General features: G+C 49.7%; 2 protein-coding genes across 2 annotated transcripts in view; one reads left to right on the top strand and one right to left on the bottom strand.

Moving 5' to 3' along the window:
• Positions 1-15,120, top strand: part of LOC140319808 (uncharacterized) — a 481,384-nt gene that overhangs the window by 76,946 nt on the left and 389,318 nt on the right. The gene's annotated exons all lie outside the window — the stretch shown is intronic.
• Positions 1-15,120, bottom strand: part of ttn.2 (titin, tandem duplicate 2) — a 196,714-nt gene that overhangs the window by 51,123 nt on the left and 130,471 nt on the right. Inside the window, exons 172-203 of the mRNA XM_072397655.1 lie at positions 14,874-15,055; positions 14,617-14,746; positions 14,370-14,521; positions 14,083-14,230; positions 13,777-13,997; positions 13,402-13,498; positions 13,023-13,319; positions 12,317-12,616; positions 11,835-12,149; positions 11,408-11,628; positions 11,155-11,305; positions 10,782-11,063; positions 10,370-10,672; positions 9,717-10,022; positions 9,298-9,579; positions 8,588-8,775; positions 8,280-8,391; positions 8,055-8,193; positions 7,530-7,693; positions 7,296-7,447; positions 7,049-7,205; positions 6,676-6,957; positions 6,284-6,583; positions 5,770-6,063; positions 3,455-5,459; positions 2,650-3,337; positions 2,255-2,519; positions 1,774-2,100; positions 1,404-1,688; positions 999-1,298; positions 615-917; positions 78-353 (exon numbers count right to left, since the gene is read on the bottom strand). Coding sequence (XP_072253756.1) covers positions 78-353; positions 615-917; positions 999-1,298; positions 1,404-1,688; positions 1,774-2,100; positions 2,255-2,519; positions 2,650-3,337; positions 3,455-5,459; positions 5,770-6,063; positions 6,284-6,583; positions 6,676-6,957; positions 7,049-7,205; positions 7,296-7,447; positions 7,530-7,693; positions 8,055-8,193; positions 8,280-8,391; positions 8,588-8,775; positions 9,298-9,579; positions 9,717-10,022; positions 10,370-10,672; positions 10,782-11,063; positions 11,155-11,305; positions 11,408-11,628; positions 11,835-12,149; positions 12,317-12,616; positions 13,023-13,319; positions 13,402-13,498; positions 13,777-13,997; positions 14,083-14,230; positions 14,370-14,521; positions 14,617-14,746; positions 14,874-15,055 — 9,624 coding nt within the window. The remainder of the gene's footprint in view (positions 1-77; positions 354-614; positions 918-998; positions 1,299-1,403; positions 1,689-1,773; positions 2,101-2,254; positions 2,520-2,649; positions 3,338-3,454; positions 5,460-5,769; positions 6,064-6,283; positions 6,584-6,675; positions 6,958-7,048; positions 7,206-7,295; positions 7,448-7,529; positions 7,694-8,054; positions 8,194-8,279; positions 8,392-8,587; positions 8,776-9,297; positions 9,580-9,716; positions 10,023-10,369; positions 10,673-10,781; positions 11,064-11,154; positions 11,306-11,407; positions 11,629-11,834; positions 12,150-12,316; positions 12,617-13,022; positions 13,320-13,401; positions 13,499-13,776; positions 13,998-14,082; positions 14,231-14,369; positions 14,522-14,616; positions 14,747-14,873; positions 15,056-15,120) is intronic.

Genomic DNA, 15,120 nt, shown 5'->3' with positions numbered 1-15,120 from the left:
GGAACGACGACAGCAATAGATTCTTACAACCTTAATTAAAAATCAGCTATTTATCATTCATTGCTGTTGTAACTGACCCATGACGGTGACTCTGAGGATCTGGTTGACCTTGGAGGTGCTGTTCTCAGCAGACAGACTGTAGTAGCCACTGTCCTTTCTGTTCACATTCTTTATGATCAGTGTGCAGGTTGTCAGCGTCTTAACAACAGACAGGCGGTCAGAGGTCAGCACATCCTCGTTACCCTGCTTCCATTTGCAGAAGGGAGCAGGTTTACCGGCCACAATGGCCTCAATAACCATCTTGGATCCGGCCCTGACCGTCACAGTGTCGGGCATAATGATCTTTGGAGCCACTGGAGGATGATAAAATATCAGAAGTTACATCAGTGTTTGACATGTTTTCACCTCTTTTCTTTTTTATATTCATGAAGAGATTTCCATTTTTTGGCCTAAACAATATTTTGATTTGGTCCAGTCCTAATTTCCCTCTTTGCTCGTTAATCATGTTACTGATGCAAATAGGAAGGCGGGGGGGCAATGGGAGGAATTAGGAGTGGACCTTTGTATCATCTGTAAAAATGTGTTAGAATATTTTTTCAGGCTGATCCACTCACTCAGCTGCTCCTTCACTTCAAACACTCCCTCTGCCTCTCGGGCCAAGCTGACTCCCACTGAGTTCCTGGCTGCCACTCTGAACTTGTACTTGGTTCCTTCCTTCAGACCAACCACCACAATGGTCAGGTCTTTGACCACAGAGTATGGTGTCCACTTGTCCTCGGGTGCACCCTCCTCCTGATAATCGACCACATATCCGTTTATCTTTGCTCCCCCGTCTCTGAGTGGCTTCAGCCAGCCCAGCGTGGCGCTGTTCTTGGTTATGTCCAACACGTCCATCTTCTTTGGAGGGTCTGGTTCACCTTCATACAACACACAGCGGTGGTTAGGCAAGAATAATTAAAACAATCAGAGCAAGATGGCAGGGACATAGTAAGACTTACTTATGGGGTCCACAGCCAAGTAGGATCTGGGAGAGTCCTGAGGAACTCCAATGCCATATTTGTTGCAAGCCGTGACTCTGAAATAGTACTCCACACCAGGTGTCATGTTGGTCACCTTGAAGCTGGTCTTCTTCAGTTCTTCTGTGCATTTGGACCAAGTCTTCCTATCCACCTCCCGTTTCTCTACAATGTAGTTGAGTATAGGGCTGCCACCGTCATTCTCTGGTGGCAACCAGGAGAGCTGAGCTGTTGTCTTGGTGACATCAGCTGCATCCAAGCTGCCAACAGGACCAGGAGTGTCTGCAGAGTTAAAGATTAGTTAGTTCATACAGACTGTAAAACCTTCTGACACTTTCAAAGAAAATGAAGGCTGTTAGAGCTTTCCATTGTTTTCCTGGTTCTTACCGAGAACTTTGACACGGACAAACACCGCTTTCTCTCCAGATGAGTTGGACAGTGTCAGTGAATATCTCCCAGAATCTTCTCTGGTGCTTTCAGGGATAACCAGGAAGGACATTGAGTCAACCTGGTCCACATGACCTCTGCGGACCACATTGTCTACACCCAAACGCTTCCAGGTAACCTTGGGAGCAGGTCTTCCTCTGATCACAGCAAACAGTCTGATTGGGCAGCCAGCCCTCACAGCCAGGCCTTTCCTCAGACTGGCGTCCAGCTCAATTTCTGGAGCCTCTGTTGTCAAAAAACATTGAGTGAGTGATGTTAACATATACCATGTGATACAGCAGATTTGCTGTTTCTAAGTGCTCATTCTTACCCAGGATCTCCTTGGGGAATACTGCCTCCTTCAAGTAGGCATGGCGTCCCCAGCCCACCTGGTTTTGGGCGGACACCTTGAAGTCATACTCCTGCTTCTCATCCAGCTGGATGATGGTGAACTCTGTGAGCACCAGCGGACCATTTGTATCGATTCTCTTCCAGCCTTCTGTGGGCTTCTCAGGGTCTGCCTCACTTTTCAGCTTCAGGTCCAAGCTGTATCCGATGATGGGGGCACCACCGTCATACACGGGCTTGGACCAGGAAAGGGTGATGGAGGTCTTTGTGCTGTCGGCTACCCTCAGGCCTGCAGGGGGGCCGGGTGGCTCTGAAGGCGGTGACCATTGAAAAAGAAGAGCATTACCAACACTGAGGAGGTAGACAATCTGCAGCTTCTATTGTGACATATTAGGCTTCCATTGAATTATATTTTTCAACCTCTTGCACAGATGTGAGAAAAAAGCAAAAAGCTGTAAACTCACCAATTGGATCTTTGGCTGCAACGGGTCTGCAGGGTTTGCTGGGCTCTCCGAGGCCAACCTCATTCTCAGCTTTCACCCTGAACTGGTACTCGTGGTTTGGAATTAGGTTGGTAACTTTCATGCGCCTCTCGGGAATGGAGCTCTTATTGCATGGCACCCAGCGCACTGCCCTCTTCTCCTTCCTCTCCAGGATGTAGCCAGTGATGGACTTTCCTCCATCATTCTCAGGAGGAGCCCAGACCACGGTCATCTCATCTTTGCTCACCTGCATCACAAAAATGTTACAAGTGTGACTAGTTACCAGGGTGCCAACTGATACAGGCTTTAGGGTGGATGCCAGCCTGAAATTAGATAATATAAGTAAAATCTATGAGATATTAACTTTTTTAAAATACCTTAGTAACATCAGGGGCTTCAGGGGGTCCGGGCTTGTTGAACTGAGTCTTGACAGTAACAGGCTTGCTCTCCATGGCGGGTCCGGTTCCCATCTTGTTCTCCGCCCTCACTCTGAAGATGTACTCATTTCCCTCCACCAAGCGAGTGACGTTGCAGTATGGCGTGACCACAGTGCCTGAGTACGTGGACCAGACCATCCTCCTGGTCTCGCATTTCTCCAGGATGTAGCTGTCCACCTCACAGCCTCCATCATCCTCTGGACCGTCCCACACCACTCTGCACTTGTCGGCTCCGATGCCAGTGATCCTCAGGTTCCTCACAGGTCCAGGGACGTCCAGGACGTTGACGTTGGCGTACGCTGTGAAGGTGCCAGCCGCGTTGGTGGCAGTGATGATATACTTCCCGGTGTCTGTGCGCCTGGACTTGGTCAAAAGGAACTTGGAGTAGTCTGGACCAGTTTCATAGCTCATTCTGGGGTTGTCTCCCACAGCCTTGTCTTTTACCCATTTCACCTCAGGCTGGGGCTTTCCTCTCAGGGCAGCCTCCATCCTGACAGACTCTCCAGCATTCACTGTCAAAGTTCCAGCCAACTTCAGGTCAATGACTGGCTTCTGGAGCTCCTCCTTCACCACGATATCAGCAAGTTTCACCCAGGCACTCTCCCCTCCTTCATTCACAGTTTGCACCCTGTATTACAAATGAACATCAAGATTAGATTTGGTAATACTAGCAAAACACATTATCTAAGCAAGAAAACAACCTGAAAAACTAACAATCATTTAAAGTAAGAATGCTGTAACTAACCTGAAGGAATACGTATGGTTTTCCACAAACTTTTGAGCCAAGAAGAAGGTATCTTTCAGAGTGCTGGTGTTAAGCTTCTCCCACTGCTCAGCATCTTTGGCTTTGTATTCCAGGTTGTAGGAGATATTGGGGCTGCCACCATCGTAGTCAGGCTTTCTCCATCTGAGATGGACATGATTCTTACCGATGTCAGTGGCTCTGAAGTTCTCTGGCTCACCGGGCTTCTCGATAGGGTCAATGGCCAACAGAGGGGTTTTGATCTCTACAGCGGGCCCTGGTCCCATCTTGTTCTCAGCACAGACACGGAAGAGGTACTGGTGGCCCTCCATCAGCTTGGCCTTGATCTTGCGATTGGTGCAGTTGGATGAGATCATAGACCACATGCTAACACTGGGCTCCCTGCATTCCACAATATAATTGGTGATCTCAGATCCACCGTTGTCCTTGGGTGCCTCCCAGTTAAGCATGCATGAGTACTTGGTGACGTAGGTTGTGTGCAAGTTCTGGCAGTGGCTGGGTCTGTCCAGCACATTAACTGTGACGGTGCAGGAAGCCTCACCGCCCTCATTTGAAGCCTTCACTGTGTATTTACCATGATCAGCTCTTGTGGCTTCTTTGATCTTCAAGTGGACCACAGGGAGGTTCTGAATGATGGTGACACGCTTGTTGTTCTCCAAAACTGCCTCCTCCTTCGACCAGATCACCTCTGGATCGGGACGAGCCTTGATGTAGCCCATGATGTTGATGTTGTGTCCAACACGTACAGTGAGCCGCTCGCGGCAGGTAGCCTCCATCTCTATCTCTGGAGGGATGAGGATGTCCTGAGCAGTGATGGAATCTGGAATTTCCCTGGGCTCTCCATCTCCAATCATGTTTGAGGCACTAACTCTGAATCTGTAGGTCACGCCTTCCTCTAGACCCTTCACCGTGTAGGCACACTGCTTGATGAGGTCATCCAGATTCACTTTTTTCCATTCCTCTGTGTCAGCTTTCTTCATTTCCACTGTGTAACCCAGGATGGGACTGCCTCCGTCTTTGGTAGGTTTGAGCCAGACAAGGTCAGCTTTAGTCTTGCTGTAATCTTTAACTTTGGGGTTGACAGGGGAAGTTGGGACTGTAATGGGTCTGCAGGGCTTGCAGGGGTCAGAGATGGGAGAGGGGCCACTGAAGCCAGCTATGTTCTCAGCAAAAACTCTGAACTCATATTCACTTCCCTCAAAGAGACCCAGGACTCTGTAGCGCAGATCCTTACAAGGTGTCTTGTTGACACGGATCCACTTTCCTCCCTGGTGTCTGCGTTCAATGAGGTAGCCTGTGATCTGGCTGCCACCATCAGACAAAGGCATGGTCCAACCCATTGTAACAGCATCTTCTGCGAGATCGTAGTGCTGTGGCTTACCAGGTGGGCTGGGTGGCATGAAGGTGTGCTCAGCAACAGTGGGCTTGCTCTCCAGTGGAGCACCAACACCCATCTTGTTCTCAGCACGAATGCGAACCACGTACTCTGTTCCCTTCTGCAGGCGGATGATCCTGAGCTGAGTGGCAAGGCTGCCAGAGCTAACACCTCCCCAGGTCTCCTTGTTGGACTCTCTCTTCTCCACAATGTAGTTGGTGACTGGGCTCCCACCGTCATCCTTAGGAGGACGCCACTCAATTGTCATGGAGTCTGGAGAAACCTCCAGGATGTTGACAGGTCCGATGGGAGCTGCAGGAACATCCAGAACTAAGACATTCAGGGCCACAGTCTTAGCCCCTGCGGCGTTGGACACGGTAAGCAGGTAGGTGCCAGAATGGTTCCTGGTACACTCATTGATGCTGAGCACAGTGGAGAAATTATCAGTGTCGATCTTGATGTTGTCCTGGCTGGTGATCTCCTCTCCTTCGATGGACCACTTGGCAGTGGGGATGGGGATTCCTCTCATTATCGCCGGCAGCCTGATGGTGGTGCCAGCCTTTACAATGATGCCTTCAATGAGCTTAACGTCCACCTCCACAATTGGAGCCACTGCAGGTGTACAGAAAAAAAGAAGTCAGTACAAACTGCAAATCCACGACATGTTCAAAAACACATTAAAAAACATTATTCTAATTAAATGACCAACTTTTGAGGTGCCTGATGGATTTTCTTTGCTTTGAACACCAATATTAAATGGATCCACTAACACTAAGTGCCACTTAAAGACATTATCCCGACTATTGGATGATCTCACATATGGAGTGATACACATTTGAAAAAGAACCCAAAACCCATCCACCCCAAATAATCTCTGTATGATCCACGTTCAATCCCAAAGACGGAGGTGATGAGCACCTACCTAGTTTCTCCTGGCAGAGGATAGGCACTGTGGTGTCAGGTCTGCTGAGGCCAATGGCATTCTCAGCCCTCACCCTGAAGCGGTAGGTCTTTCCCTCTTCCAGGCCAGTCACATGACTCTCAGGGATGCTCACAGTCTTCCACTCATCCCACTCCCTCTCCCCCTCCTCCTGATATTCCACCAGGAAGCCTGTGATCTCACTTCCTCCATCGCGATCAGGCCAGTTCCAGACCAACCATACCTCAGTTTTGTCCACGTCGACATGGTGCAGATCTTTGGGAGGACCAGGAGGGACTGGAGGGATGAAAGTTGACAGAGTAAAGAAGATGAACTTTGAACTGACTATTTACAGCGCAAACACATCGATGGCAGTTCAGATTAATCTACAGTCATAGTTGGGGGTGTAACAAATTATTCTGAGACAGAAGCTGGCAGAAATATCGCCCTCATTTTATAGAATAAGACATGAATGCTAACAGTTATGTGGCTAAATATCCATGGTGTTGTTACTTACAGAGTGGGTTCATTGCCTTGATGGCCTTTGGCGTCTCAACGTATTCGCTCCGACCGAACTGGTTTTCAGCAGCGACTCTGAAGACGTAGGACGTTCCCTCCATCAGGTGCTTCAGCATCATGCTGCGCTTCTTGGATGTGGAGCAGACAGGTACCCACTGAGTGGATGCTGCGTCTTTCTTCTCCACCACAAAGTTAGTTATGCGGGCACCGCCATTGTCTTCTGGGTCTTTCCAGGACAGGTAGGCAGAGTCACTCCTGACATCGGACACTCTGAGGTGCTGAATGGGACCGGGTTTGTCTAGAGGAGCACCACAGAATTGTTGAGAACTGTAAGCTCTCCCATTGCTTCCTATCTGTTTTAACACAGTTCACTGATAACGCAGCGCTTACCCAGAACCAGCACCGTGCAGGTGACAGTCTTGGATCCGACCGGATTCTCCACAGTTAGGGTGTAGTCTCCAGAGTCACCACGGTTACAGAATCTCATCTCCAGCTTGGTGCCAACATGGTTGGTATCGATGTCAGCCCTGGTGGGCACATCTGAGTCGTTCTTCTTCCAGGTGACGGTGGGGATTGGGACGCCTTTGATGGCGGCCATCAGAGTGATGTGAGTGCCAGCCATGGCCTTCACCTCTCGGGTCATTCCAGCATCCAGGATCAGTTCTGGAGGCTCTGCCATGAAAGACAACAACAGGTGAATTAGAGAGGATTACAGGGACATAACACTGTAAAATCTTGACACTTCTGGAAAACAATGTCTCACCGAGTCTGTCCTGCACTCTGAAGGGCTCCTTCAGGTTGGTTGGGTCAGACTCTCCGGCAGCATTGACAGCCATGACTCTGAAGCGGTACAAGGCACCGTCTTCCAGGCTGATCACCTTAAACTTTGTCTCTTGGCAGGAATCTGGAGTCTGGTTCACCTGATGACAGCAGCAGGGGAAGAGTTCACCATCACGTTTCACTCAGAGAATAAGAGCATAAAACCAAGAGGCTCAATCCTGTTGCCTCACCTGGCTCCATTCCTCCTCTCCAGCCTTCTGGAATTCCAGCAGGTATCCGAAGATCTTTCCTCTGCCAGTGTTGGTGGGCGGCTTCCAGGACAGAGTCACTGACTCCTTCGTGAAGTCGATGACCTGAAGGTTCTCTGGTGGCCCGGGTTTCACTGTGAAGGACGGGGAATTCTTGTGGTGAGTTTGAACAGCACTAACAAGAACATGAGGTGTGCTTCTTAGAGGGAAACTAACCGATTGGGTCTTTGGCGAAGACAGGTTTGGACGGTGGGCTCGGGTCTCCGGCTCCCACCTCGTTCTCAGCGCTGACTCTGAACTCGTATTCACAGCCTTTCAGCAGCTCGGTCACACAGTACTCCACCTTTGGATGGATTCTATCTGTGTTGCAGCGAACCCATCTGTGGGCAGAGGCAGATATTCTCATCTATTTGGATCCATTTGATACGCTTTAACTGATGGAAACTTTGTGAATCAATAGAGAACAAATGAAGATGAGTTCCAGTGTTCTGCATAAGTCTCGTTGTCCTAAAACAGATTCTAACGTGTACCTGTGTGACCATGAAACAAATAACCAGCAACAGAGAAGGCAACAAATATTTCTGTATTCACTTCATTGGTTCGATAATTAATCCATCTGCCGATGGTTCTTTTGGCTGCAGTTTCTCCAGAGTGAGAATTTGTTTTATTTCTGAGAGTTTTCCACATTTCAAAGCCAGCTGTTAGGCTGCAGATATCCAGCATTTTTTCAGAGGGGTGTACCTGTTGGCCTTAGTCTCCTTCCTCTCCACAATGTAGCCTGTGATTGGTTTCCCTCCATCAGCAGGTGGCTCCCAGCTGATCAGGGCGGAGTCATGGTAAACCTCCTTCACCGTGGGCTGCTTCGGAGCGTCGGGCACCTCTGTGATAGAAACAAACATGATGGTCAGATGCTGCTTTAGCTTTGAGAACCACCAGAATAAATGAGCAGTTTTCTTGTGAACCTACTGAAGATGTCTCTAGCTTTGGACTCTGCTGACAGGAGGGGATCACTGATGCCGTAGATGTTCTGAGCCATGATCCGGATGATGTACTCTCTGCCCTCAATCAGCTTTGGAACCTGGAGCAACAAAAAGAGGAGTGGGAGTTAAAGACAAAGTTTGAAAAGTCACCCAGCACAGAAAGTCCAGAGGCTGTTTCTTAAGTCTCAGTCTGTGTTGTATTCATAATGTTTCACTGCTGCCACGATACCAGTCCGAGTCACGTTTGTACTGGAAGATCCAGCCTTGTCTGCAGTGTAACCGCCTCCTGCTCACCTTGCAGGTGGTCCTGGTGCAGGACGAGGTGACAGGCATCCACAGGTCCCGGTTGGTGTCTCTCTTCTCCACAATGTAGTTGGAGATGGCGCAGCCTCCGTCATCCAGAGGGGGGTTCCAGGAGATCACCATGTAGTTCCTGTAGACCTCGTTGAACACGACGGGGCCCTCTGGTGGCTGAGGACGGTCTGACAGGAGGAAACACTTGTCAAGCTTTCATGTTTATTTGAGACTTTGTGATTTAAATGTTAAGTTACTCATTCAGCATAAAACATTTAGCTGAGTTTCTCAGGACTGATCCCACTTCCTCCCCATGGCTCGGACTGGTCATTTAGCCCTCTGACTGGAGCAGTGGTGGAAGTTTAGAGGACGAGTGGACCGCTACAGATTTATCCATAAAAGGGGGCTCTTATCTTTGTAAAACTTAGTGTAATGCCTAGTGGAAGCACTGGGACCGTGCTTTATTCTTACGATACCTGAATGCTCAAACATACAGTACTTTTCAGTACTTCGGGCATATGCAGCACTCTTCCTCCCTCCAGGGTTTGTATTCCCATCATTTCTTGTGTAAATGTTGGATCCATGTTATCATGTTGCTTTACAGTCTTACAGGGGAAGTCTGATCCTCTGCCTCCAGCGTTCTTGAATTGTTTGGCTGGTTTTACTGGAACTCAGAGTGAATTCAGTGTCTGTGCTGCGCTGTGACTCACCGACCACAGTGACGGTGCAGATTCCTGTGCGTACGCCGGCGGCGTTCTCCACGCTGACGCAGTAGCGCCCGCTGTGCGCTCTCTTGGCCTTGCTGATGTTGAGGCTGAGGTGGTGGGCGGTGCTGTGGAGGCTGATCTCTTCGTCCGCCTTCAGCTCCTCGTCGTTCTTTGTCCAGGTGATAGCCGGGGCCGGCTTGCCGCTGTAGCGTCCTGACAGCATGCAGGGGTCTCCCACCTTCACCATCATCTTGTCCCTGAAGTCCATGTCCAGCGCAGGTGGTTCTGAGAGAGGAAGTTGAAGAAAAAAAGATTCTTTATACTTTACTCTGATTCTCACTATTTGAACAAGATGATTAAATCATAGAAACAGGGTTGACTCAGCTGTCTCCAGTCTTTATTAGCAGTAAAGTGTCACTTACCGAGCTCGTCCTTGCACTGCACAGGTTTGGTGATGAAGGACGCCTTGCCCTGTCCCACCTGGTTGACGGCAGAGACTCTGAACTCGTGACTCGAGTTGTCCTTCAACCCAGTCAGCGTGAACTTCCTGTCTATCAGCTTGTCCTCTCCGCCTATTCTTGTGAAACTGTCGCGGCCGATCATCCGAGACTCCAGGACGTATGCCGTAACCTCAGCGCCACCGTCATATTTGGGCGGTCTCCAAGCAACGGAGATGGAGTCCTTGGTAACAGCAGTGACGATCAGGTCCTCTGGACGCTCGGGGACGGCTGCAAATGGCACAGATGGGATGAAATGAGTTATAGGACATGTTCAGATTTTATTTCCATTCGTTTAATTCTTTTTTGTTTGATTTCTAAGATGTTAAATCATCATTTAAACAAATGCATATTGTTTCAGAGCTTAAATTATAATACATTTGGATGTTTTATGATGTAAATATGAAATAAAGAAGTTCAAAGATGACCTCTCTCCTGTTTTAAAACAAAATGATCACTTGTGGTTTCCTCTCTTTAGCATCACAACTTCTCCTCGTAAAAAATGGATATTTTATCGTGTTTCAGAGGGAGAACCAGATCTGAGCTGCAGTCAGTCTGTTGGACTCTGTCCCACTCACAGATTGGGTCTTTGATGAGGACCATCTTGTCGGTCTCGATGAACGGTCCCATGCCGATGATGTTCTCCGCTGCGATTCTAAAGAAGTAGCCCTTGCCATCGATGAGTCCCTGCACCACGGCGTTGTTCCTTGTCACTGTGTAGGACACCGAGGTCCAGCCCATGCGGTCGGACTCCCGCTTCTCGATGATGTAGTTGGTGATTGCAGAGCCGCCGTCATCCTCAGGCGAGTACCAGGTCAGCTTGCAGGAGTCCGTGGTGAGATTCTCACCAGCAAAGGGAAGACCAACGGGTCCAGGGACGTCTGGGGGGCGAAGGCAGGAAGTCAGAAATCCCTTCTCAGGTATTTAATTTGACATATTTTCTCCCACATAAACATCTCTGCTAGATGTTCATCTTTCCTTAAAACTCACCCAGGACCTCGACGATGACGGCCTTCTTCCTCTCTCCTCCCTCATTCTTGGCGCTCAGCGTGTAGATGCCCTGGTGTTGGCGTCTGCAGTTCTTGATGACCATAGAATTAGAGATGCCCGTGGTCTCCACCACGGCCTCTTTGGGCACCTCAGCGTCGTCACGGCTCCAGGTGATCTGAGGGGCAGGTTTACCGGACACGTAGGCGATGATGCGGATGGTCCCGCCGGCGTGGACGACAATCTTCTCCTTCACCGAGGCGTCCAGGTCCATCTCAGGAGGAACTGCAGATGGAGACAGTTTGTTTTGGTCAGATAAGGCTAAGCTTCTCACATTTCCTGCTGCAGCAGCATGAGTGAAACGTGGCAGTCTCACTTGTTCTGTCTTTGAGCTCGATCAGCTCAGACACAAGTCCTGGGTCTCCGACTCCGGCAGCATTCACGGCTTGGACTCTGAAGCGGTACAGACCACCTTCCTTCAGACCGCTCACCACAAACTTGGTTCCTCTGACTTCCGTGTCCTTTGCCTGCAGAAACACACAAACACCATCAGGGTCTTTCCTTCATTTGCTTTTCTGAAGTGGCAGATGTCAGAGTGTGAAGTGAAATCAGGGATTCTTCTTCTCTACCTTCTCCCAGCCCTCATCGCTCTCAGGCTCCTTCTCGTCAGCATCACTCAGCAGCAGCTTCCTCTGAGCTTTCTTCTCCTCCTCCTCCTTGTTCACTTCCTTAAACTCCACAATGTATCCTGTCACCTTTGACCCTCCGTCCACGACCGGAGGAATCCATTCCAGGTCCACCGTTGACTTGGTCCAGTCCGTCACCTTCGGGGTGGGCGGGCCTGGAGGCGCTGCTCACATAGAAAGCAAAGCGTCAGTTTTCTGATGCAACATCAGCAGAATTATAAGTAAGAGTAGAATTAGTGAAGCTGAAGAACAGCAGCTGGACGAAATAATGTGTGAAAAAACAAACTCCATCTACAACTGAAAGCCCTGAAAAGGTTCTTTTTCTGACAGATTGGATCCTCTTGGCAACTTTACAGTGAAAGCATCTTACTGATGGGGTCTCTGCAGAGGACGGGGTCCGAGGGCATGCTGGGCAGACCGCAGCCGGCGGCGTTGACAGCGATAATCCTGAACTGGTACATGGCGCCCTCCAGCAGGCCAGTGACGTCCCAGTTGTTGCCCAGCGGAAGCGCCCGGATGGACTCGCGGGTGACGCGGGTCCAGCGCTTCGAGGTCGTTTCCTTCTTCTCAATGAAGTAGCCGGTGATGGAGGAACCGCCATCGTACTTGGGCTCGTCCCAGTTGACGGTCATGGACTCCAGACAGACATCAGTCACTGTTGGTTTCTCACACTGACCCGGAACGGCTGCAGGAAGGCAGGTCATCCGTAATCAATACATCAGCACACAGACAAACGATGTTCACAAGAAGCTTCAACTAAACAGAATGTATGAAGAGACAAATGTTGAGTTAAAAGTAGGCATTTTTTAGAGGTTGATGGTGAAACTGGAGGACGCCCTGATCTGAACTTACTGAAGAGGTTTCTGGCCTTTTCCGGCTCACTGGCCAATGGCGGCCCAACCCCAAACTTATTCTGGGCCATGACTCTGAACTCATACTCATGGTTCTCCGTGAGCCTGGTCACCACGTAGGCACACTCTTTGGGGTCATTGGAGACATGGACCCAGGATTTCCTGTTGTCTTCACGCTTCTCAATGACATAGTTGGTGATCTTGGATCCCCCGTCGTCTGTGGGGGGGTTCCAGGCCAGGCCGATCCTCTCTGCAAACACCTCAGTCAACTTGACTGGTCCGACAGGTGGGCCCGGAGGTCCTGCAGAGGAAGGAGGGGATCAGTGTGGGCCAACACTGCATCTTTACATCAGAAAAGCTTCATTTCTTTGAGCTTTGTATCAGAGAAACACCTTTAAAAAAGGTCAATTAAAAAAGCTTTTTGTTGTAAACACAAGGCAGTCAATCACTGATTATTCTCACACAGCACATGACTTTTTACCCCCCTCTGAATGGAGCTCTGTGTCTCACCCATCTGCTGCAGGTTTTATTTGAGGCTACGGCTCAGGACAGTTTGAATAGTATTGCTTTTATCACTTCTACAGTTTTCTTTCAGTGTTGCTCCCTCTTTGCCTGAATAAATGTACAGGAACCGACTTTCCAGTCTCACTAATTCAGCTCCTCTGAGAGCTGCATTGGGTTTCAGCTTTAAACTTTGTGTTTCTCACCCAGCACGGACAGCTTGATGTCCTTGGTGACGGTGCCCAGGCTGTTGCTAGCCGTCAGGCTGTAGAGGGCGCTGTCGTTCCTGCCGGCCTGCTGGATCAGCAGAGTGCACTTGTCCTGTGTCACCAGCTTGTTAATGTGCTGGTCGTAATGGATGGCGGCCTTCTCCTCGGGTTTGGCCAGGCTGGCCTTGTGCCAGGCGAGCGTTGGGAACGGACAGCCGCTCACCCTCGCCACGATGCTTACGTCACAGCCCACCTCGCCTTCCATGGCCTCCCGCAGCTTGATGGTGGGAGCACCTGAAGAGTTTCACAAAGGTCAAAAACTAATCTGACAGAAAGAAATCAGGTGAGTGAGCATCACGGCTGAGGTGTCACTCACATGTCTGATCCTTGATGACCATGGGTCCGACGGTGGCTGAGGGTCGGCTGGGGCCAGCAGCATTCACTGCTTTCACTCTGAACTCATATTCTCCTCCCTGCAGATTCACCAAAGAGTCCACATTTTGTTAAGATTATCAGAAAAACGAGCTTCTTCACACATCTGTACCCTTGTGGACCAGTGGTCCCCTCTAATGGTTTAACTGGTATTTCTCCAGCAGTAAAATGTTAGTCAATCAATCAAAACTGTTCCATTCATTCAGACTCCACATTGCTTTCAGTTTTGTGATAATAAGATGGTTATATATGTTTCACAGGACTTCTGAAGGCTGTGTGGACTTTACAACAATAAAAGTAAAACAGAGCAGGGGCCGACCTCCTTCAGGTCCTCCACCACGAAGCTGAGCTCCTCCACGTCTCTCTTGTTGCACTGCTTCCAGGTCTCCTTCGCTTTGCCGCTGGTGTCCCAGCTCAAACGCTCGATGATGTAATGCTTCACCGGAGAGCCACCGTTGTTTTTAGGAGGCTCCCAGCTCAGAGTGACGGTGTTCTTCGTCACCAGGTTGACCTTCAGCTTGGTCGGGGGGTCGGGCGGGTCTGAGAAAGAGGATGAGGAAGGTTAGATCTCAGTCCCAGAGGGGTTTGTGCTCTATGTTTATGGAGTTAGCAGGGGTTTCCTTACAGATGGGGTCTCGAGCCCGAACGGGTTCAGTTGTGACGGTGAACGGGCCGAATCCCAGTCTGTTCTCCGCTCTGACCCTGAACAGGTAGTCCTGACCCTCCAGCAGGCCTGGAACCACATAGGCCTGGCTTGCACAGGCGTCATTCACCTGAACACAAATCAGTCACAAACACCAGAGCTTTAGTTCAGACAGCCTTTGTGCAGCGTATGAACTGTTGGCACAGGAGAGCCGAAGCAGTGTAACTAATCCTAAAAGAAAGACTGAAACAACATGAAGCTGTGCTCACCTTGGTCCAGGCTTTGTCTGTGACAGCTTTCTTCTCAATGAAGTAGCTCTTGATTCTCTCTCCTCCGTCAGTATCCGGGAGTTTCCAGATGAGCCTCATGGTGGTCCGAGTGACGTCAGTGACCTTCAGATGCTTTGGCGGTCCAGGAACGTCTACGGCCAGCAGCAAAAGAAGGGTTACACTTCCGCAGGCATGAGCAAACCAACACTTTCCCACTGCAGAGCCTCAGATGCATTCAGACACGTACCGAGGACGATGACTCTGACGTTGACGTGTTTCTGTCCGGACTTGTTCTTGGCGGTGATGGTGTAACGCCCGGAGTGGCTCCTCAGGCTGACGGGGATGCTCACAACAGATGTGGTGTCTGTGGATTCAACCTGAACAAACAGTCAAGTGTTTTATAGGAGTTTTAACCTTTTTACCGAGACGAAAAAGAGAGAAGGTGAAACTTTTACAGATATTTGAAGAAGGAAAGCCTGGTGAGAAAATAACGAGCCGTCTCACCTCAGAGTCCACGGGGAGTGTGTGCAGCTTGTTCTTCTTGTGTGTCTTGGCTTTGCCTTCAAAGTCCCAGGACACCTTGGGAACAGGGCGGCCCTTAATGGTGGCAGGGATCCTGATTGGATCTCCGGCGCGGATACCCACCAGCTCATCGGCCATCACGTCGATTGTAATGAAAGGTGGAACTGTGAAGATGAGACAATGACACGAGTGAGGAAAAGACCATTCATTACTGTCCATTTACTCAAGT

Source organism: Leuresthes tenuis, unplaced genomic scaffold (genome assembly GCF_036924035.1).
Source record: "Leuresthes tenuis unplaced genomic scaffold, fLeuTen1.0.hap1 SCAF_12, whole genome shotgun sequence".
NCBI classification, from domain to species: Eukaryota; Metazoa; Chordata; class Actinopteri; order Atheriniformes; family Atherinopsidae; genus Leuresthes; species Leuresthes tenuis.
The sequence above is the reverse complement of the archived record's forward strand: the minus strand, read 5'-3'. Positions and strand labels throughout refer to the sequence as shown.